The sequence below is a fragment of the Petaurus breviceps genome, unplaced genomic scaffold (assembly GCF_028583685.1).
Source record: "Petaurus breviceps papuanus isolate PSGF00001 unplaced genomic scaffold, PetGlider_PUasm1.0 90752, whole genome shotgun sequence".
NCBI lineage: Eukaryota > Metazoa > Chordata > Mammalia > Diprotodontia > Petauridae > Petaurus > Petaurus breviceps.
In genome coordinates, this window is record NW_027187336.1 from 11,711,354 (window position 1) to 11,733,640 (window position 22,287).

Consider the following 22,287-nt stretch of genomic DNA (forward strand, 5'->3'; position numbering starts at 1 on the left):
CACACACACACACACACACACACACACACACACACACACACACACACGAAAAAAACTAGCCGTATAACCTTGGGCAAGTTACTTAACCTCAATTGCCCTCCAAAAGGCAAAAAAAAAAAAAAAAGAACTCAAGGTCTACCTGACTCTAGGTCCAGATCTCAGTCTCCACTAGGTCACCTAGCTGCCCCTATTATCACCTTTTGATATGGGAAATGAAGCCTTACCTTGATAAGATTAGGCCATAAGGAGCTCAGTAAATACTCAGAGAAGTCATCAGCTTCCAGCACAACAGACAGTTTCCCACCTGAAAACCAAATCAAAAGAAAGGAAGATAAACACAGGATAGGTATTTAATCCACATCTCTCCCTCCTCCCACTCTCTCCTTTGAGGACCTTGCTTCTTACTTTATGGAAAAATCTGAGAGCATTCAACATGACCTTTTCTTCATTTTGTGTGGGGTACTGAGACCCTAACCCAAACTGACTACTCAGAGACCTCAAAGTGAAGATAGGAGGTTTATTAGAATCTCTAGAGAAGCGGGAGGTCCAGTCACTAGAACAATGCCCAGGAGAGGAGGCGGCTGTACAGAAGCTGAAGCTGGGTTAAATAAGAAAAGGGTTACAAACATTAACATAGTTATTACTAATAAGGCTCTAATCTTGTTGGATGATATACATAATACATGGAGTTCATTACGCAGGCGCAGTAACAATCTTAGAATACTGAACCCCCTTCAGTCTTACCCTAGACACATTCTTATTGGGACTTGAGGGCCCCAAGGCACCCAATTGGTCAAATTCATCTGCTGCTGCCAGCTCCTTTCCATTCTTCATTATTTTTAGCATTATCTAGGAGTTTTAATCTGAGAACCAGGAACTGAGCTTCTTTCCCAGGGTTACTGCCTGTTCCTCCTTATCAGCAGTCTTGTTCAGCAATTCTTGCAGTTCTATAGAAACTTAACTCTTTTATGGTAAGCTGGGTGAAAAGTCTGACTAGAACAGAGCAACTATACAGAAAGATTTCTGAAGTTTCAAAGTCACATAATTTCTAGCAAAATGGTAACTTAGGCCTAAGGACTTACTTTACAGATAGTCTCTGAGAAACCACACTTTTACCTGTCCCATACAATTTCTTTCTTTTTTTTTTAAAGCAATTGGGGTTAAGTAACTTGCTCAAGGTTACACAGCCAGTTATTTCTGGGTGTGGTGCTAAGTATCTGAATCCGGATTCGATCCCAGGTCATCTCAACACTGGGGCTGGTGCTCTTACTCACTGTGCTACCTGGCCGTCCCTGTCCCATACAATTTCAAAACCTTTTGAAATCATCTCCCACTCTCTCCTCCTTTCCTTCAGTCTCTGGCAATGAGGTTCCTCTTCCCCTTGCCAGCCCTTGATCCCATTCCCTACCATCTTCTCCAGTAAATTGATACCTCAGTCATCCCCTTTTAAGTTCTTAATGTCTCCTCCTTTATTGGTTCCTTCTCTGTAGCCTTCAAATATGTGCTTTTCATTTATCCTTAAAAACAAACAAAACAACAACAAAAAGCCATCCCCTCTTTCAACTTTACTATTTTTATTAAGGGTATCTTAATAGTACTATCGTTCTAATCTCCCAGATTTGCAATTTTGACGTTAACCTGTATTCTACATTCTCCCTTGTCCTACATCTTACCAGTTGCCAAATCTTGCCTTTCTACCTCAAAAACATCTTTTGAATCCAATATCTCTCTACTTAGATGGCCACCACTTTAGTTCAGGCTCTTATCATCACTTACCTAGGTGGTTACAAATGACCTCCCACTCTCCCCACTCCAGTCTACAGTGATTTTCCTTAAGCATAGATGTGTCCATATTACTTTCTTAATCAATAAACTCCAGTGTCTCCCTATCATCTCTGGGATAAAATATAAAGGTCTGTTTAGCTTTTAAAACTGCAGCATCTGGCCCCAACATATTTCTACCTTCATTGCATTGCATATTACTTCTTTTCCCCACTCTGTCATTCACCCAAATGGCCTTCTCTCTGTCCCTCACAGAGGGCAACTTTCATCTCCTATCACCATATCTTTGCACTAGCCACCTACCTGAAATGTACTTCCTTCTTATGTTCACCCCATAGAGAGATTCTTTAAGATTCAGCTAAGGTACCACCTTCCCTGCTCCCTTAACCCCCGCTACTTCTATGTTACTCTGATACATGGTGGTTGTTGACCTTCATTCTCAAAGAGAACCAAAATGACGCTATGTTGGGGTCAAGGTATATTGGGTCTGACTGTGTCTGATTAGATCAATATGAGCTCAGAAGGCTATTACTACAGGTCAGGCACAAATAGTCCATATAATATGCTACTGGTAATTTGAAAGATTTTTTTTTTTAATTTGGAGGTCTTTCAAAGACTTTTCCTATAGATTTTACACTATTTAAAAGAAATTCATATGTATGGATCTAGGTTGTATATAATGGATAGTCAAAATGTTCATCAATGTACCTGTAATATAATTAATGACTTAAAATATACTACTTAACTGTAAAATAAAATTCACCATTATCATGTTTAAGATAACAAAATTTTTTAAAATTTAAAGCCTTGGGCCAGCTAAGTGGCACAGTGAATACAGCACCGGCCCTGGAGTCAGGGGGGACTGAGTTCAAATCCAGTCTCAGACTGGATGACTAGCTGCATGACTTTGGGCAAGTCACTTAAACCCAATTGCCTTGCCTTCCTCTCTTCAAAAAAATTAAAAATTAAAGCTTTTCTTAGTCCTCCCAACAGTTAATGCCCTCCCTCTCAAACTACCTTGTCTTTAAGTACTTCGTGTTTATTTGTAAGTTTTCTCTTTATATCCTGCATACGTTTATACATGTGCTTATCTCCCTCATTAGAAAGGAAACGCTTTGAGAGTAAGGATTCTTATTCTTTGCATTTGTGTCCCCAGAACTAGCACAGTGTAAGTTCTTAAGACCTGACTATTGATTGATTCATGCTTTTAAAAAATTCCCCACAGTACTGAGTAGACAGTAAGCTTTCAATAAATAGTGGTTGAATGAACAGGAGTTATTTAATCACTGAAACAGAAAGATTGAAAGAAAATGACTTTGAAAAATTTTTAAAAGGTTTCATTGAAGCAAGAATTTGGGGGGCAAATGAGAGATAAAAATAAGGCAAGAGCTATAAAAACAAACAGCTGGTGAAATACAGGGTAAGGTCGAAGGAAGGAAAAGAGATACTTAGCAGTGATCAAGTCAGAAGGCCCAGGTTTGAGTATTGACTTTGTCATTAACACCTGTGCAACTTCTCTTGACTTTAACGTTCTCATGAATAAAATGAAAATATCTGCCCAGATAATCTCTAAGGTCCTTTGAAATACAATTTCTATTGTCCCGAGCAACACAGTAATACCTGCTACCAGGGCACGATCACTGAAGAATTTGTGGGTAAGTCAGTCAAGTGTATGGGAAATGATGTGGGACCTTGTTAAAGGGATTTGGGTGAGGGAGGGACATTAAGAGCAGATGATTAAAGGGACCTAAAACTGACCAGATGTTGGGTCTGTGGGCATAGGCACTGGCAGAGAATCAGAAGGATCATGCTCTGCTTCACAGTCCTTAAAAATTATGCAAATTATATCCTAGTCAGCCAAGAGACGTCTGCATCTAATGGGATAGCAGTGTTTTACCTAACACCTCAATTCCCTTGACAGCTTTGTAGTTAGTAGTAGATGCATTCAAACACAGAGAGTAAGTTTTATGATGACCCCAAAGTGAGGTTTTGTTCAGCTGAATAAATGGCTGGCTAGCCCTCAGAAAGCTTGGAAGGTGGATCCCTGGGAGTTATCTCTGTGCCTCTGACTTGTAGCATTATCCTGGTCCTCTCCAAGGAGCTCAGAGGCTATGTCCAACTCCTGTCTGAAACATGGACCCACCCCCATCTTTTGGTAGCCTCAAAAGCTCTTTCCTGGAGGCCTCAGTACAATAACCTTAATCTTAAAATTAATCCAGTTAATTTTAGGTGTTGGCAAAAATAAGGTGAAATATGAGAAAACGCCAGGACCCTCTTCTAGAATTCTAATCCCTATTTTACAGATGATAAAAATGAAGCACAGGAAAGTGAATCACCTTGCTTTAGGTCACGCACAAAGACAGCAGTAGAACTAAAGACTAGAATCTTGCTTTTAGTCAGCTTTGGCATCCTAGAGTGACTATCCTCCATGACTTTGTACATCATTTCTAGACTGATTAGAGGCATCTAAGTGTGCTGGAGTCAGGAAGACCTGAGTTCAAATCTGTCCTCAGATACTCACTAGTTATGTGACCTTGGACAGGTCACCTAACCTCTGCCTGCCTCAGTTTCCTCAACTGTGAAATGGGGATAATAACAGTGTGTACCTCCTAGGGTTATTATGACGGTCAAGCGAGATAATATTTATAGACCACTTAGCACAGTGTTTGGCACATAGTACATGCTTAATAAATGTGTGTTCCATCCCCTGACAAGAATACTATAGCTAGAAGATCATAGGACCCTGGATTTAGAGCTGGAAGGAACCACAGCAGTCCTCTAATCTAAATCCCTCATTTACACGTAAGGAAACAAAGGTCAGAGAAATGACTTGACCAAATCCATATAGACAAGTGGCAAAAGTGGGATTTGAACCCAGATCCTCTGACTCCAAATCCAGTGCTCTTTCTTCTGGACCATATTGCTTCTAAATTACCTTAAATCAATGAGAAACCTCTTTCAAACCTATTTATGCTTTAAGAAATTTAAACTTTTTTTTTGCATTATGATTTCTGATGACACTTCCAACCCTACCCATTTCATCTCTGTATATTATATATATACATATATTTGTACCACATATTGTTGTAATCAATGTATCTATAATAATTAATCAATATGCATATAATCATTAGATCATAGATTTAGAAATGACCCTTCAAGGACATCTAAGTCAACCCTTCTAATTTTACCATTTGAGAAACCAAGGTTCAGAAAGGTTGTGATTTGCCTAAGGTCATCAGTTCAGTCATTTCAGTCATGTCTAACTCTTTGTGACCCCATCTGGGTTTTTCTTGGCAAAGACACTGGAGTGTTTTGCCATTTCCTTCTCTAGCTCATTTTATGGTTGAGGAAACTGAGGCAAACAGGGTTAAGTGACTTGTCCAGGGTCACACAGCTACTAAGGGTCTGAGGCCAGATTTGACCTTAGGAAGATTAGCCTTCCTGACTCCAGCCCCTGTGTGCTATCTGCTGCATTGAGGTCATAGAGGTAGTTAAATAACAGATACTTGATTTGAACCCAGACCCTCTGGTTTCAACATCAACCTGTTTTCCACTGTACCAAGCTGTCTCTTAATCCTTCCTTTCTCTCTCCCCTTTGCATTTAACCTCACTCATTGTACAACAGAAGCTGAATCCTAGAAATGAAGTGATTAGCCCAAGGTCACACAAAATCACCCGGGATGGGGGGAGGGGGTTTACTGAATTCCAGATCAGCTTTCTCATTGCAGCATAAGAATCCAATCCCATTTTCATTCACCTTGAGAAGCGAAATTTTCATGGTAGAGATCATAGGCTTTTCTGTGGGCATCAACAATGGCCTGAAAACGAGATGACCTTGATTCCTGGTGGGGAAGATCCTCCATCACTGCTCTGAAGTCATTGAAAGTGAACCAGATCTCAACCAGGTCCCCAAAGGAGTGGAAGGCAAACGAAGCATAGTCTGCAAAGAGGTCAACAAAGAGGTCGCTTGTCCAGGCCCCAGATGGGGAGGCCAGGGCTTGTTTGGGTAATGCCTGATGGTGCAGGATCACCAGTGGCTGAAGCTGAGCGGCCCTGAGCACCTTGAGAAGGCTCCTGTAGCACTCTACCATGCTCTCGTCTGGCTCCTGGGAGCTCCCTGTTGGAAGAAGTTGTGCCCAAGGAAGAAAAATTTTATAGTGGGTCACCCCTCTGGCATAAAGGCTGGCGAAATATTCGGACAAGGAGGCAATCAATGACTGGCTGCAAATGGGAGCATCCAGGCTAGGTGCTATGAGGTTAGACCCCTGCTCCCTTAACGGATGATTCAAGTCCTGAATCAAGTCACTGGGAAGAGGGCCAGCAGCTAAAATGAAATTCGGGGTAGATTCCCAGTCTACTGCCCAGCAGGGAAAACTGGACAGAAGAACAAACAGTATATTCCAAGCCAGCTCCATTTCCAAAGACAAATTCTAGAGATGGAGAGATCTTTGGTTATTTATACATGAAATCTGGGATTGTAAAATGCTAAAAGATCATAAAGTGTAATGATTAACGAGATTATCTGCAAAAATAAATTATAAACTACATACCCAGCACAAACAAAGAGAACATACTGTAGATTATGATGGTAGCTAGGTGATTTAGTGGCTGGGCCTAGAGTCTGCAAAACCAATCCCAACTCAGACACTTACTAGCTGTGTGACCCTGGACAAGTTATTTAACTTCTGTTTACCTTAATCCACTGGAGAAGGAAATGGCAAACCATCCCAGCATCCTCGTCAAGAAAACCCCATGGACAGTATTGGTGTGCTAGGCTCCAGTTGGATATAACTTAATGACTGAAGAACCACAAGCAGTCTATGGACCATGGAAGGTATGGTTCATGAGAACAAATCCCAAAATCTAAAATAATTTTATTTATTTTTATTTATTTTTTGCTTTTTGGAGGGCAATTGGGGCTAAGTGACTTGCCCAAAGTCACATGGCTAGTAAGTGTGTCAAGTGTCTGAGGCCGGATTTGAACTCAGGTCCTTCTGACTCCAGGGCTGGTGCTCTATTCACTGTGCCACCTAGCAGCCCCAGATATACCTGTCTCTTTCTTTTTTGGAGGGGGGAAGGTAGGGCAATTGGGGTTAAGTGATTTGCCCAAGGTCACAGAGCTAGTGTTAAGTGTCTGAGGCCAAATTTGAACTCAGGTCCTCCTGACTCCAGGGCCAGTGCTCTACTCAGTGAGCCACCAGTAAGTCATTTGATGGAGGACAGCAAACCAGAAAGAAAGGGCGACACCCTCACATCCAGTCTCTGGAAGTTTTACATTATATAGGATTTAGATAAGGGTATCTATACACAAACTACCAGAGAGGGCTGCTTGAAAATTGGACAGGTTGCTAGCTGTCCATAAGATTTCAATAAGATTTAGGTGAAGCCAAATACTATTTTGGGTGAACCCAAAACAAGACCCTGGTGAGTGGTGGATTCAGGACCTGAGGGAACTCCAAATTCCTTCTCTGACGTTCTTGGAGTTACTGAGGTCAGGGTGACATTCTGAGTTCAAACAATCTCTGGTCACATTAAGTTAGATTTAAAGAAGATAATGATTAAAAGGTTTTCTGAACAATATAATAAACATTTTCTGTAAGGGTATCTGCCATCTTCATTATCTGTGGTCATATTACCTCGGGATTCAGTGCCACTCTTTACATTTATTCTGCATTCAGTTACCTTTTTGTGTTATCGTTACTTATATTATTATGCTCAATTTGTATAACATGTCCTGGTCCTGCTTACTTTGCTCTGTTACAGTTCATACAAGTTCTCCTGAGTTTTTTGAAATTACTTATACTGATATCTTGTGGTTCAATAATAAACCAGCAATCATTTAATAATAGCTAACATATGCACAGTGCTTTAAGATTTGCAAAGTACTGGGGCAGCTAGGTGGTGCAGTGGATAGAGCACCGGGCCTGAAGTCAGGAGGACCTGAGTTCAAATCCGGCTTCTGACCAGACACTTGACACTTACTAGCTGTGTGACCCTGGGCAAATCACTTGACCCCAATTACCTCACCAAAAAAGTAAAAAAAATAATTAAAAAAAAATTTTTTTAAAGCAATCGGGGTTAAGTAACTTGCTCAAGGTTACACGGCCAGTTATTATTTCTGGGTGTGGTGCTGAGTATCTGAGCCTGGATTTGATCCAGGTCATCCTGACACTGGAGCTGGTGCTCTTACTAGCTGAGCCACCTGGCCGCCCCCCCAATTTAAAAAAATTTGCAAAGTACTTTACATACATTATCTCATTTGATCTTTGCAACACCCCTATAAGGTAATTTTACAGGAAACTAAGGCTGAAAAGAGTTAAGTGACTTGTTCAGTGTCATACAGTTGGTAAAAGGTATGACTCAGGATTCAAACTCAGGTCTTCCTGACTCTGAAGTCTACCATTCTATTCACTACATCAACTAGTTGGCACACTGAACACCTTTTATGTGCCAAGTGTTATGCATACAAAGACAGTCTCTGCCCTCAAAGAGATTACATTTCAACTAGGTTAATAACACATACCTATACACACATATACATGCTACAATATCCACATGCATTTGCACACACATATAATACATATGGATACACACATAATACAAGTGCTCATACACATAGCACAGACATACACATGTGAACACACTAATGTATACACATACACACCTGCACATGTGTAAACATACAGCACGTAAGCATGTAGCACACACATGCTCATGTGCACACAGATGCACATATATGCAGGCACATGCCTTGCATACATATGTACACAGATGTGACCATATATGTGCAGACATGCACTGTACATATACATATATACAAACATAACTACAAAATATGGGCTCAAAAAAATAAAAGTGAGTGGGGGTTAGGGGATAATAACTGGGGGCAAGACTCCCCATACAGGGAATAGGGGATAGTAACTGGGGTGGGACTCTTTCAGTGTTAGGAGCTGGCACTTAGACTGAGCGTTTCTGGGGCATGGCCTTTTCAGGGGAGAGGAAGAAGTGAGCCTCACTCACAGGCCATTTGAGCAGAGGCCATGGCTGGTGGTCAAATGCTGTGGTGTCTACCAGGACTAGCAATAAAAAGGACAATATTCCATTTCAAGCATATATCACTAATTGTTGAGCCACGTCCAATCAATGGGCTCTCACTTTTTTTTCTCTTTTGTTTTTTTTTTCACTTCCACAAAAAGTATTGCTATGTTAGCTTGCATATAAGGGATCTTTCCCTGTTTTTCATTTCCTTGGGGTGTTTCCTAAACTTTCTATTAATTTTATGCATGAAGAAGAAAGCCTCCCACACTGGATTTGTTTTGAGGTTTTTCCCAAAAATGGAAAAAAAAAAAAAAGCAAAACACCATTCCCCCAACCCATTTTTCTAACATCTCCAAATGTGCCAGACATGAGAATAATATTAACAAGTTATGCCAAATATATTTTGTTTCTCAACTAACCTTTTATTCAGCTAACAGTTTTTTTCTCCTGTCCCCCCTGCCCACTCCACCAATGAAAAAGTAAAAACAAAAACAAAACTCTTGTAACAATTATGCATACTCAAACAAAACCAGTTCTCACATTGGCCACATATAAAGTGTATGTCTTTGTATCTTGAATCCGTCAGCTCTTTGTTAGGATGAGGATAGCATTAGTCCTCTGGAATCATTATTGGTCACTGCATTGATTGGAGTTCTTAAGTCTTTCAAAGTTATTTTTCTTCACAATGTTGTGACTGTATACAATGTTCTCTTGGTTCTGCTCAAGTCACTCTGTATTAGTTCATACAAGACTTCCCAGGTTTCTTGGAAACTATCCCTTTCATCATGTTTTATAGCACAATTATTCCATTACATTCATATGCCATAATTTGTTCAACCATTCCCTAATTGTTGGTTATCTCAGTTTCCAGGGTTGTTTTTTTTTGTCACTATAAAAAGAGCTACTATAAAGTCTTGTAAATATGGATCTTTTTCTTCTTTCAGCTCCTTGAGGTACAGGTCAAGCTGTGATATTGCTAGACCAAAGAGTATGCAGTTTAGTAACTTTGGGGGCATAGTTCCACATAGTTTTCCAATATGATTGGACAAATTAATAGTTCTACCAACAGTGTACAGCTGTTTACTATTCCTGTTTTCCCACAGTCCCTCCAGCACTTATTTTCCTTTTTCCCCCCTCATCTTTGCCATTTTGAAAATGGAGTGAAATAGAACTTCAGAATTAATTAACATTCCATTTCTATAATTATTAGTGATTAGAACAATTTTTTCTCATGATTGCTGATAGCTTGGATTTCTTTTTTGAAAACTGTCTTCTCATATGCTTTGACTATCATTTGGAGAATGGTTCTTATTCTTATACATTTGAATCTATTCTTTATATATATTAGAAATGAGATTTTTTTTTTTGCTTTTTTAGAGGGGGGAAGGCAGGGCAATTGGGATTAATTGACTTACCCAAGGTCATATAGTTATTAAGTGCTAAGTGTCTGAGGCCATATTTGAACTCAGGTCCTCTTGACTCCAGGGCTGATGCCCTATTTGCTGCACCACCTAGCCACCCAGAAATGAGATCTTTATCAGAGAAACTTCCATCTAAGCTTTTTTTACCCCCAGTTTGCTTTTTCCCTTTTATTTGCCTACACAAATTTCATTTTAATTGCATTGTTTTTGGTTTTTTTTTTGTAAAAACTTCTTTAATTTTGTGGAATCAAAGTCCATTTTCTTTTCTCTAATCCTTTTGTATTGCATTCACTATTGGGCTCTTTCCCAGAGTCAAGCTTGTTAAGTTTCCCCTCTGGAAGGAGCTTGCTTAGGGGGAGGCTTACTTGTAGGAAGGTTCTCATACCTCTTGGTACTAACTTTATTAGGCACTGAGTCACAAGGGTTGTGATGCCTTCTGGCTCTGAGAAGTGTATATATACTCTGAGTTGGTATTTTGCTCTGGGTGTTCACTTATGAAAAAGACTGTTTGAATTCCTGGTTGAGACTCTGAGTAACCACATTGAACATACCCCCTGACTGCTCAGATGTAAAGGCTCTCTCGATCCAGTGGTATATGTAAAGTTGCTCTAATTATAGGAAGAGTCCTATCTGTTGGCCTTTATGCTCATTTCTCTGCTTGTATTTTCTCTGAGGTTCAGGGTGCTGACTTTTCCCCTGAACTAGTGAATGTAATTAAAAGTAGGATTGTTAACTCCTTTTTGAGCAGTTTCTCCTAGAAAAGCAGATCAAAGAACCTGTGCTAGCAGCCATCCTGGGTGTGCTAAGGTACTTGCTATTATACCCTCAAGGAGCTTACTCCCCATTAAGGGAGATCTGACATAGAAATAAATTAATAAATAAGGAGACAAATTAATGCAATCTCATTTGAAGAGGAAAGATCACTAACAACTGGGAGATGAGGAAAGGTTTCCTATGGAAGGTGACATATGAGTTGAGCCTTGAAGGAAGGTAAGGATTCTAAGGGTTAGAGATGAGGAAGGACATTCCAAGCATCTAAGACAGCTCATGCATATGCAGGGAGGCAGCGGATAGAATGCTGAGTTTAGGAAAAAGCCACATGGGCCAGTTCAGTTGGAATGGAGAGTGGGTGAAGGGAGCTATGTGAACTAAATCTAGAAAGGGTAGGCTGGAATCAGATGATGGAAAGCTTTAAATGTCAAAGTGAATACTGGAAGGGATAGGGGACTATAGAATATCCTTAAGCAGAAATGTAGCATGCTTATACCCTTAGAAAATTATATTAGGGGCGGCCAGGTGGCGCAGTGAGTAAGAGCGCTGGCCTCGGTGTGAGGAGACCTGGGATCGGTTCTGGCCTCAGATACTTGGCACCCACACAAAATAACTGGCCATGTAACCTTGAGCAAGTTACTTAACCCCAATTGCTTAAAAAAAAAAAAAGAAAAGAAAATTATATTAAGAGGATGCATTGGAGGTGGCAGAGATTATAAACAGGTAGACCAATGAGGGGGTTATTGCCATAGTCCAAGCAAGAAGTTAGAAAGGTCTGAACTAAAGATAATGGTCATGTGGGCTAAAGAACAGGGAGTACATAAAACAGGCAAATATGTATGAAGGAGAGATTGGAGGAAGATAATGAATTCCATTTTAGACATGTTGAGTCTGAAATGCCTGACAGGCGGTTTTTAATATATAATTAGAGGAGGAAAGGAAAGAAGGGGAAGGGAATAAGCATTTACATAGCAATGCAGTAAGCACTTTTAATAAATATCCCATTTGGGGAGAGATTAGTACTGGAGATTTTATACACACACACATGTATGTATACATATATATATATATAATTTATTTTGTTTTCAACATTCACTTTCATAAGATTTTAAATTTTCACCTCCTCCCTTTTCTCCCCCCTCCCCAGGCTCTACATATACATTCATATTAACCATATTTTCACATTAGTCATGATGTGAAAAAGAATTAGACTGGGAAGAATCATGAGGAAGAAGAAACAAAAGAAAAAGAAAGCAAATAGTATGCTTCCATCTGCATTCAGAATTCAAAGTTCCTTCTGTGGGTGTGGATAGCCTTTTCCATCATTGGAGCTGTCTTAGATCATTGCATTGCTGCAAGAGCTAAGTCTATCAAAGTCAGTCATCACACAATGTTGTTACTGTGTACAATGTTCTCCTGGTTCTGCTCATTTCAATTAGCATCGGTTCATATAAATCTTTCCAGGTTTAAGGCCACTTGCTCATCATTTCTTATAGCACGATAGTACTGTATTACATTCACATACCACAAGTTGTTCAGCCATTCCCCAATTGACAGACATCCCTTCAACTTAGGACTGAATGTATTTATTTGGAAATCATCTGCATAAAGGAAACTGGATCCAGAGGAATGGTATACAGAAAGAAGAAAGCCAATGGCAGATGCCTGGGAGAGATATGCTGTTAGGGTGTGGGGTATGAATGCTAATGAAAGAATGGTCAGAGTCACAAAAGGAGAGTCTGGGAAGAGGAAGTGGTTAACAATTATCAAAAGCTGCAGAGAGGTCAGGAGGGCTAATGATTGAGAAAAGACTATCATATATAGTAATCAAGAGATAACTGGCAACCTTGGAGAGCCCAGTTTCGGTGGAGTGGGAGGGTTGGAAGAATAGTGATTGCAAGGACCTGAGAAATGAGGGAAAAGGTGAAACAATCTTTTTTTTTCCCTAAAAATCTGATTATGAAAAGGAAAGATACAGAACAATAACCTCCAGGGTGGAAGGGTCAATACATTTTTTAAGGTAGGGCTCTGAGCATGTTATAAGCAACAGGTAACAAGTAGATTGGGAGGGACCTGCAGTTGGAGCACCAAGATTGCAGGATGCCTCTTCAACGCTTTTACCAAACCTTGGCATATCCCTTTCTGTTAAATGAAAACGACTGGGTCTTTCTCATTGTGGTCACCATGCGCAACAGAGGAGAGTTTTCTTATTTCAGTCTTAAGAGAACGGAGCTCCCTTTTACACAAAAATTTTAAACAAAAAATTACACAAAATTTTAAGTTGTCTTCTCCAGGAAGAGTTCCTTGACTACCTCAGAGCACACAGAGCTTTCTCCTTTAAAAGGTGAACTTGAGAAAATGGACCATGTTTTTCACTTGCTTCTAATCCCCAGGCCTTAGTACAGAGTCTGACACAAAAGTGTTTACTAGATGCCAGTTCATTGATTGAACTCTGACAATCCTTACTATACAGTACCTTTCATGTTCATATGCTCAGTCTGGCTAAATTATGAAGTTGTTTCAGTAGAGTCTTTGTCATTCCCCAGGGTCTAATACAATGCTTGGTACATCATGGGTACTCAGAAAATACGATACACCTTATGAACTAAAAATAAGTTAACCACCTGTTTTGATGCAGATTTTTTTTTAGTTACATTGGTTACATTTATTGTAGTTTTACTCTTTATAAGCAGTTGTATTAGATGTTCTGTGTACTTTGGGATTTTTTGCTTGTATAGGCCCCATATTAAGTTTCTCTATGCCATCCTAAATCAACATTTTATTTACCAAGGCAGATTTCTCCATACTCTTCTAAGCAGCAGTCAAGTTGCTTCAGAAAAATGGTAGACAGAGTTGGAGTGAAAAATGATCTAGGGCAGAATGTAATGCACCCAATTTTCACTTTGGTTTACCACTTGTGTAATTTTTCACTCATGAGGAAGAGGAAGAATAAGAGAGACTTTCTTGCCCTTCTTCACTTATCAAAATAAAGCCCAGACCACTCCATAAGACCCTCCACAGGCTAGCTCCAACTTAACTTCTCATTCATTTATTTTCCTGGGGAAATGTATGTTTACTTAGTAAACATCTCTCAAATAAATGTTAAAGGGCAGAAATAGTAAACATATTCTTTATAAGTCATTGTACAACAAAAAGAATAATCAGTTCAGGTAGCACAAGCAAAAGATATAGACCCAAATGGAGACAACCATGAAATTCTAGAGTGAATGGATGAAAGAAATTACCAAAGAAACAATGAACAATTATGTGAAAGAAAATGTTAATGGCCAAACAACACACCAAAATCTCTGGGATACAAGCAAAGCAGTCCTCAGGGCAAAAAAATTACATAACTAAAAATATATTTTGACAAAATACAAAAACAAAGGATTAATGAACTGAAGGCAGCTTAATGAAGGTGGCTAAGTGGTACAATGGATAGAGTGCTGGACTTTAAATAATGAATACCTGAGTTCAAATAGTTTAAAATTAAAATTTATCCGTGTAACCCTGGGTAAGTCACTTAACCTGTTTGCCTCAGTTTCCTCACCTATAAAATGGAGATAATAATAATACCTACCTCTCAGGATAATTGTGAGGATCAGACAAGGTAATATTTGTAAACTATTTTACAAATCTCAAAGTACTATATAAATGCTAACTTAATACTAACATAAATATGTATTTTTAAAAATTAAAAACTCATCACATGAATCTAAAATAAGAACAGAACAATAAATATTTTTCCACTTAATAGTATTTTATTTTTTCCAGTTATGTGTAAAAATATTTTCATCACTAATTTTTGAGATTTTGAGTTCCAAATTTTTTCCTTCCTCTCCTGATCTGATGTCGGCTATACATGTACAAGTCATATTAAATGTATTTCCACATTAGTCATGTTGTGAAAGAAGAATCAGAACAAAAAGGAAAAACCACAGGACAGAAAAAGAGAAAGTAATATGCTTTTATCTGCATTCAGACTCCATAGTCCTTTCTCTGGATGTAGATAGCACTGAAATTGTCTTAGATCATGAGAAGAGCTAAGTCTTATCGAGCAATGTTGCTGTAACTGTGTATGATGTTCTCCTGGTTCTGCTCACTTCACTCTGCATCAGTTCATATGTCTTTCCTGGTTTTTCTAAAGTCCACCTGCTCATCATTTCTTATAGCACAATAGTATTCCATTATATCCATATACCATTCAATAATTATTGGGCATCCCCATAACTTCCAATTCTTTGCCACCACAAAAAGAGTTGCTATAAATATTTTTGTACATGTGGGTCCTTTTCCTTTTTTTATGATCTCTTTGGGATACAGACCTAGAAGTAATATTGCTGGATCACAGGGTACATACATACAGTACAAAAGAGGAAATATTAAGAATTAGGAGAAATAGATAAACCAAACAAAGAAACCTATAGAAATGATAAAACTAAAAGCTAAAGACTACTAAAATTTGCAAATCTTTAGTAAACTTGATTAAAAAAGGAAGAGGGCAAAGTCAAATCAACAAAACAATACACCAACAAAGTGAAAACCTATCAAAACCAGAAGAAATGCTATTATAAGAACCTATTATGCACAGTGGTATAATAACAAAACTGAGAACATAAAGGAATCAGAGAAATACCTTCAAAAATATAAAATACTGGGGCGGCTAGGTGGTGCAGTGAATAGAGCACCAGCCCTGGAGTCAGAAGGACCTGAGTTCAAATACGACACTTAACATAAAAAACTAGCTGTGTGTTAAGTCACTTAACCCCAATTGCCCTCCAAAAAGCAAAAAAAAAAATATATATATATGTAAATAATACTCCAATAACTAATAGACCAGAGAGCTCTCTTAATTTTAAAGCAATCAGGGTTAAGTAACTTGCTCAAGGTTACACGGCCAGTTATTTCTGGGTGTGGTGCTGCGTATCTGAGCCCGGATTTGATCCAGGTCATCCCGACACTGGAGCCGGTGCTCTTACTCGCTGAGCCACCTGGCCGCCCCTAAGCAATTGGGGTTAAGTAACTTGCTCAAGGTTACATGGCCAGGTGTTTCTGGGTGGGTGCTAAGTGTCTGAGTCCGGGATTCGATCTCCAGGTCTTCTCAACACTGGAGCCTGTGCTCTTACTCGCTGTGCTACCTGGCCGCCCCGATAGCTCTCTTAATTAACCCAATCTTAGAAAAGGAAATAAAACTATCTGTAAAGGAATTACCAAAGGGGGGAAAAATTGGTAGTGATAGGTTCACTGGAGAATTCTATCAAATTTTTAAAGAAAAATTAGTACTGGGGCAGCCAGGTGGTGCAGTGAGTTAAGAGCACTGGCCCCAGATATTTGGCACCCACACAAAAAATAACTGGCTGTGTAACCTTGAGCAAGTTACTTAACTCCAATTGCTTAAAAAAAAAAGAAAAATTAGTACTAATCATACAAATTATTCTCAAACGCTGAGAAAGCAAACTCCTTTATTAGACAAAAGTTAGTCCAAATACCTAAGCCAGAGAAGAATAAAGCACAGCAGTACAATAGACCGATATCATTAGTGATATCAGACAAACTACAGAGATTAAGTGGCTTAATTTAGTAAGTTGTCAAAAGTATAGAATTATTGAGCTAGAAGTGACCTTGAAATGTATCCTCCTATTTTCAAACAAGAGGACAAATACAAGCAAGAATTAAAATCAACTCTTCTTCCCATTGAGTGTGTCTCCAGACTAAATAATATTGCATTGATTTCTCCACTAGTACATCAAGGATTTGTGATGTAGTTTGGATTGAATGAATGAAAAAGCATTTATTAAGTGCTTGCTGTGTGTAAAACCCTGCACTGAGAATCCTTCTATACTTTAGTAGACTTTAATGACTTGCTATGGCAAAAAACAAACTCAAACCAAAAAATGTGTGTTCAACTCTAGTGATGAGTTTTTTTGAACCTAACAGTTGCTCTGTTAAACGCTGAGTCCATATTTGAAGCCCTTCCAGCAGAGCTCAGGCTGCACGAAGAGCTTTCTAAAACTCAAGGTCACTGCTATCCTGTGATGAAGCACTGAACAGGGAGGGCTTTGACCATTTCTAGCTCTCCCATCATTTCCTCCCGCTCCACCACCAATGAGAAAAATGATCGACAATCACACTCTCAAAATAGTGTGGGTGGGAATAAATTCTACACAAATGAGCTTTAGAACAAATTATTTTATTTTTCCTTTGAAAATTAAAAGCAATGTCAAACAGGAAAGGTTGCTTTTTTCAAACAAAGGAACAGAAGCCATGAAATAGATACAATGTTCTACCCCATGAACAAAAGCAGATGTTTTAACGTCCTTCCTATGATTACAGAGACCACAAGCTTGCTAGGTCCCAGTCTAAATTGGACAAGACCTTGTGTAAATGTGAGTATATTCAAGGAACTTTAGACAGAAATACACAGAAAGGCAGATTTCTTTTCCTGCCTTTAAAATTTTTAGCCTCTTCTTCCTCCTACTGCATTCGTGAATTTATCGCCATTCAAATACTAAGCCCTATTGTTAATGTACACTTTCCATCAGTTTTCCTTCATTAAGCAGTCACTTAAAATCGCCTTTAATCTTCAAGCAAGTAGTTGGGATTAACGACCAGGAAGGGATCTGCCTCAAAACTCTCACTTTCTTCCAAAGAACCTCTCAATCCAGCTTGAGTGAGCTCAATTAGAACGTGATCCTGAAAAACACACAAACAAGTCTCAGAACACAGGTATTGTGTAAGACATTATAAGCATACTACCATCTTCTTTTCAAGACCCTTGCACCTGCCACCTTATCAGTAGCTGCCATTTTGTCTTATTGACCCTCAAAGAAATCAATACATTTCAACACTACCAAATCTCTTTGCTCAATCCATTTTCAAAAAGACAATGACCCCTTCATGGCAGTAAATGCCTTATGTGTAAAATCCTTTTTTAGGCGTCACCCTGCTTTCATGCCATGACACCCTCTCAGAGCCTTTGATGCCAGGCACGGCCTATTTGTCTGTAGATATGTACAACAATCACTTCTTCTACTCTATTGAGCCCCTTTTTCTGTAAAGATAAAAAAATCAGCAAAAAAAAATCCAAACCAAGACCTACCTAACAATTCATATACTTGTGGTTGAATCTAGGTCGTTGAGTAGATAGTCCACCAGGCCTGAAGTCACTAAGACCTGAGTTTGTATCTAGCCTCAGACTTTTCCTATCTTTGTAACCCTGGTCAAGTCACTTAACCGGTTTTTCTCAGTTTCCACATCTGTAAAATAGGGATAACAATAGCACCTAACTCCCAGAGTTGCTGTGGGATCAAATGAGATATTTGTAAAGTGCAGTGCCTGGCACACAGTAAATATTATTATGCTAGTAGCATAATGCTCTCCCTCAGCCTCTGGCTTCCCTCAAATCCCAGTTAAAAACCCCAGTTCGACTTACTCATTTCCCACTCCACAATGGCTATACACAAAGAGCTGGATACCCTTTGTCTTGCTACTGACCCACAAGAGTTTCATATAAAATCCTTCATCTGATTACAGTCTGTTGTCATTTCACTGCTCCCTCTGCCTGACAACTCCAAATCCTGTTCTTCTGGGACCCTGACACTCTGCTTCACCCAGCTCTCCTCAGGTTGTCCCCTCTGCAATGGCTACACTCTCCTCTCTTCCCCATCTCAAACCCTTGGAGAACCAGCTCAATTCTAGCTCTTCTCTGGAGCCTCTTGCCCTTCCCTTTTCCTGTCATTATCTTGTCCTAATGAGCCCCAGTCCTGGATTACTCCCACCATCCATGCTTTCACTCCTAGAAAAGAGCTGCTGAACAAAAATGGAGAAAATAATCAAACAGTGCTGACTTAAGTTATATAACCTCAAATAGGGACCCCCCCCACTGCGGCAAGGCAAGCCTTTTATTCATCACCCCCCCCAACTGATTTTCCACAGCAGCTCTTCCAAATCTTTTTATTCCTCTTCAAACCTTCCATAGCTCCCCCCCCCCGCTTTCACTTTGCCTCATTTTTCACTGAAAAAACTGAGGCCATTCCCAGAGAGCTGCCTCTTCTCCCCTTTCCTCATCCCACTTCACTCATATCCCTTCCTCTGTCCTCATGAAAGGAAAGCTCCTCTGTACACAGAAGTGTTTCCACTCCTTCCCATCTTCTCCAGCAGACTGCCACCCCGTCTTCCCACTATCTCATTCATCTTCCATCATTCTCTATTAGCTGTTTTCCTACTGCCAACATACAAGCCCATTTCTCCCTTCAAAACCCCCAACACTTTATGCATCCATCCTCCCGAATCCCTTCTGTGGTAAGCCTCCTTGAGAAGTCTGGCTACACTAGGGAAGGTGCCTTCCTTCCTTTCTTATCACTCTTTTTTATGTCTTCACAAGCTGGCTTCCTACCTCATCATTCAACCAAAACCGCTCTCTCCAAAGTTACCAATGCTCTTTTGATTATGACTAAATCTAATGGTCTTTTCTCAATCTTCACCATTCTGGATCCCTCTACAGTCTCTGACACCATCAATCACCCTGTCTCGTGGATACTCCCTTCTCTCTAGGTGTTTGCAACATTGCTCTCTCCGGGTTCTCCTCCCCTCACTCTAATCATTCTTTGCTGGATCTTCATCCACGTCACACTCACTAAAGGGAGGGGTCCAAAAAGGGCTGTCCTGGACTCTCTTATCTCTGCATATTTTTTCTCTTGGGGACTCCCTCAGCTCCCATGGTTTCAATTATTCCCTCTACGCAGATGACTTTCAGATCCAATAGTCAAGCCCTGAGCTTTCTCCCAATCTCCAGTCTTGAATCTCTAACTGCCGATGAGACACCTCCAACTGGATGTCCTATAGACATCTTCAACTCAAGATGTCCAAAACTGAACTCATCATCTTTCCTCTCAAATGCTGCCCTCTTCCTAACTTCCCTATTACTGCTGAGAATACCATGATTCCCTCCAGTTATCTTGGCAACCAAGTGTCAACCTGGACCCTCTCTCATTCCCCTCCATATCCAATCTTTCCCAAGGCCCGTCATTTCTACCTTCTACATCTCTAGTCCCCTTCCCTGACACTGACAGCACCGGTGCCACCTCACAGACAGACTCCTACAGTCTGCTGGTTGTTCCCCCTTCCTTGGTTCTCTCCCCACTCTAGTGCATCTTCCACTCAGTAGCTAATTCCATCTTCCCAAAGGACAGATCTGACCATGTGTCCTCACAGACTACGCTGGCTCCCTACCACCTCCAGCATCAAATAGAAAATCCTGTGTTTGGCTCTTTAAAACTTTCATAACCTGATCTCCTCCTACCTTTCCAGTTTTCTTACACTTTAATCCCCTCTACTGACTCTGTCATTGCTGTTCCTCACATAAGATGCACCATATCCTGACTGGCTGCTCCCCATGCCTGGAATGCTCCCCCTCCTCACCCCCACCTCCGAGCTTTCTTACCTTTGTCCAGGTCTCAGTTAAAGTCCCACAAGCTACAAAATGCAGTGCCTTCCCTCAAGACTCCCCTCAATTTATCTTGTACAAAGTTGCTATGCATATGAGCTTTGTTCCCATTAGACTGGGAGCTCTGAGAGAGCAGGGGCTGGTTTTTTGCCTTACTATCTATCTCCAGCATGCAGCACACTGCCTGGCACACAGGACCCTAATAAAGGCTATTTGACTCATTAGTCTCTTAAAAAACAGGGACTGTGTCTATGGAACTTGCTTGTATCATACCAGGTACAAGTTTAATAAACAGGCACTTAATGAATAGCACTGGCACCGCAGTAAGCCATAAACACACCCCATATGGTGATAACTTATTTATCTTGTACAAAGCTGCTATGCATACAAGGTTTGTTCCCATTAGACTGGGAGCTCTGAGAGAGCAGGGGCTGGTTTTTGCCTTACTAACTATCTCCAGCATGCAGCACACTGCCTGGCACACAGGACCCTAATAAAGGCTATTTGACTCATTAGTCTCTTAAAAAACAGGGACAGTGTCTATGGAACTTGCTTGTATCATACCAGGTACAAGCTTAATAAACAGGCACTTAATGAATAGCACTGGCACTGCAGTAAGCCATAAACCCCAGCCATATGGTGATAACTTTTAAACACATGATTTATTTCAGAGCAGATGGACCATAACACCCTAATTTTTAGATTTCACAAAATGGCACAGACTCCTGACATTCAAAATTCTATCAGATTTATTTCAATATTACTCTTGATGACTTTTTAATAAGTGACTAGGTAAATTCCTCCACATCGCACATGTCTAATGTAGTTTTTAGCATCATTTTTTATCATATTTTACTTGGAACCATTTTCATCCTGTGCTAATAAAAAACAAAGGTAAAAACTTGCCATCTGTATTATTTAATGGCAAATGGCTTCATGCCCATGTTTTCTTCTGATAGCAGTGCTGTAGCACTTTTCAAAATCAGTTTAAAATTTCCACTAACAAGGATCTCTTAGCCAAGTCTAAAGAGAAGTGAATATTAGAAAATACTGCAATAGCATCCAGAGAATAATAAAAAAAATCCCACAAATCAACATTAAAATCACCAGGAAATCTGGGGGCAAAAAATCCTATCCCACAACACTTTGTTATAATAGTCATTTAATAAGATCAGGCCCATATACGGCCAGCACTGGGATCTCCTATGGCCAGTCAGCACATGTGCTTAAAATACAGCATTAGTGAGTTACCATTTTAAAATTTGTAAAGTGCTTTATATGTGTTATCTCATGAGCATCACAACTTTAGGAGGTGGGTGCTGCTGTTATCTCTATTTTACAGATGAAGATATGGATGCAGACATGTTATGGAATACTATTGTGTAATAAGAAACGAGGAGCAGACAGCCTTCATATCTACCTGGAGAGGCTTTATACGAACTGATGCTGAGTGAGAAGAGTAGAGCCAGGAGGATTTGTACACAATTACAGACACAACGTATGTGTGATGACCAACTTTGATAAACTGGACTCTTCTCAGCAATCCAGAGACATAAGTGAACCCCAAAAGACTCACGATGGAGAGAGATGTTTACATCCAGAGAAAGAACTGAGATTGAACCCAGATTGAAGCAAACTACCTGCCCTTTTTCGTTTTCTTGTTTGGTTTTGTTTCCTCTTTCCCACTCTCTATTCCATCTGTTACAGTCCTTCTTTATAACCTGACTAATGCCTAATGTGAAAGTATTTGCAGATACTATACTTGATTGTATGCTGCCAAGGGGGGGGGGGGGAGAAAACTTGAAGCTCAAGGAATTGTGGAAATGA

The 22,287-nt window shown here is 39.8% G+C and overlaps 2 protein-coding genes across 3 annotated transcripts in view; both read right to left on the minus strand.

Moving 5' to 3' along the window:
* Window positions 1-6,200, minus strand: part of LCT (lactase) — a 49,900-nt gene extending 43,700 nt beyond the window's left edge. Inside the window, exons 1-2 of the mRNA XM_069067848.1 lie at window positions 5,543-6,200; window positions 225-304 (exon numbers count right to left, since the gene is read on the minus strand). Coding sequence (XP_068923949.1) covers window positions 225-304; window positions 5,543-6,200 — 738 coding nt within the window. The remainder of the gene's footprint in view (window positions 1-224; window positions 305-5,542) is intronic.
* A 10,989-nt stretch (window positions 6,201-17,189) lies between these two features.
* Window positions 17,190-22,287, minus strand: part of MCM6 (minichromosome maintenance complex component 6) — a 49,393-nt gene continuing 44,295 nt past the window's right edge. For both annotated transcript variants that reach the window (XM_069067850.1, XM_069067849.1), the window contains one exon: window positions 17,190-17,708. In XM_069067850.1, the coding sequence (XP_068923951.1) occupies window positions 17,592-17,708 (117 nt within the window). In that variant the 3' untranslated portion in view covers window positions 17,190-17,591. The remainder of the gene's footprint in view (window positions 17,709-22,287) is intronic.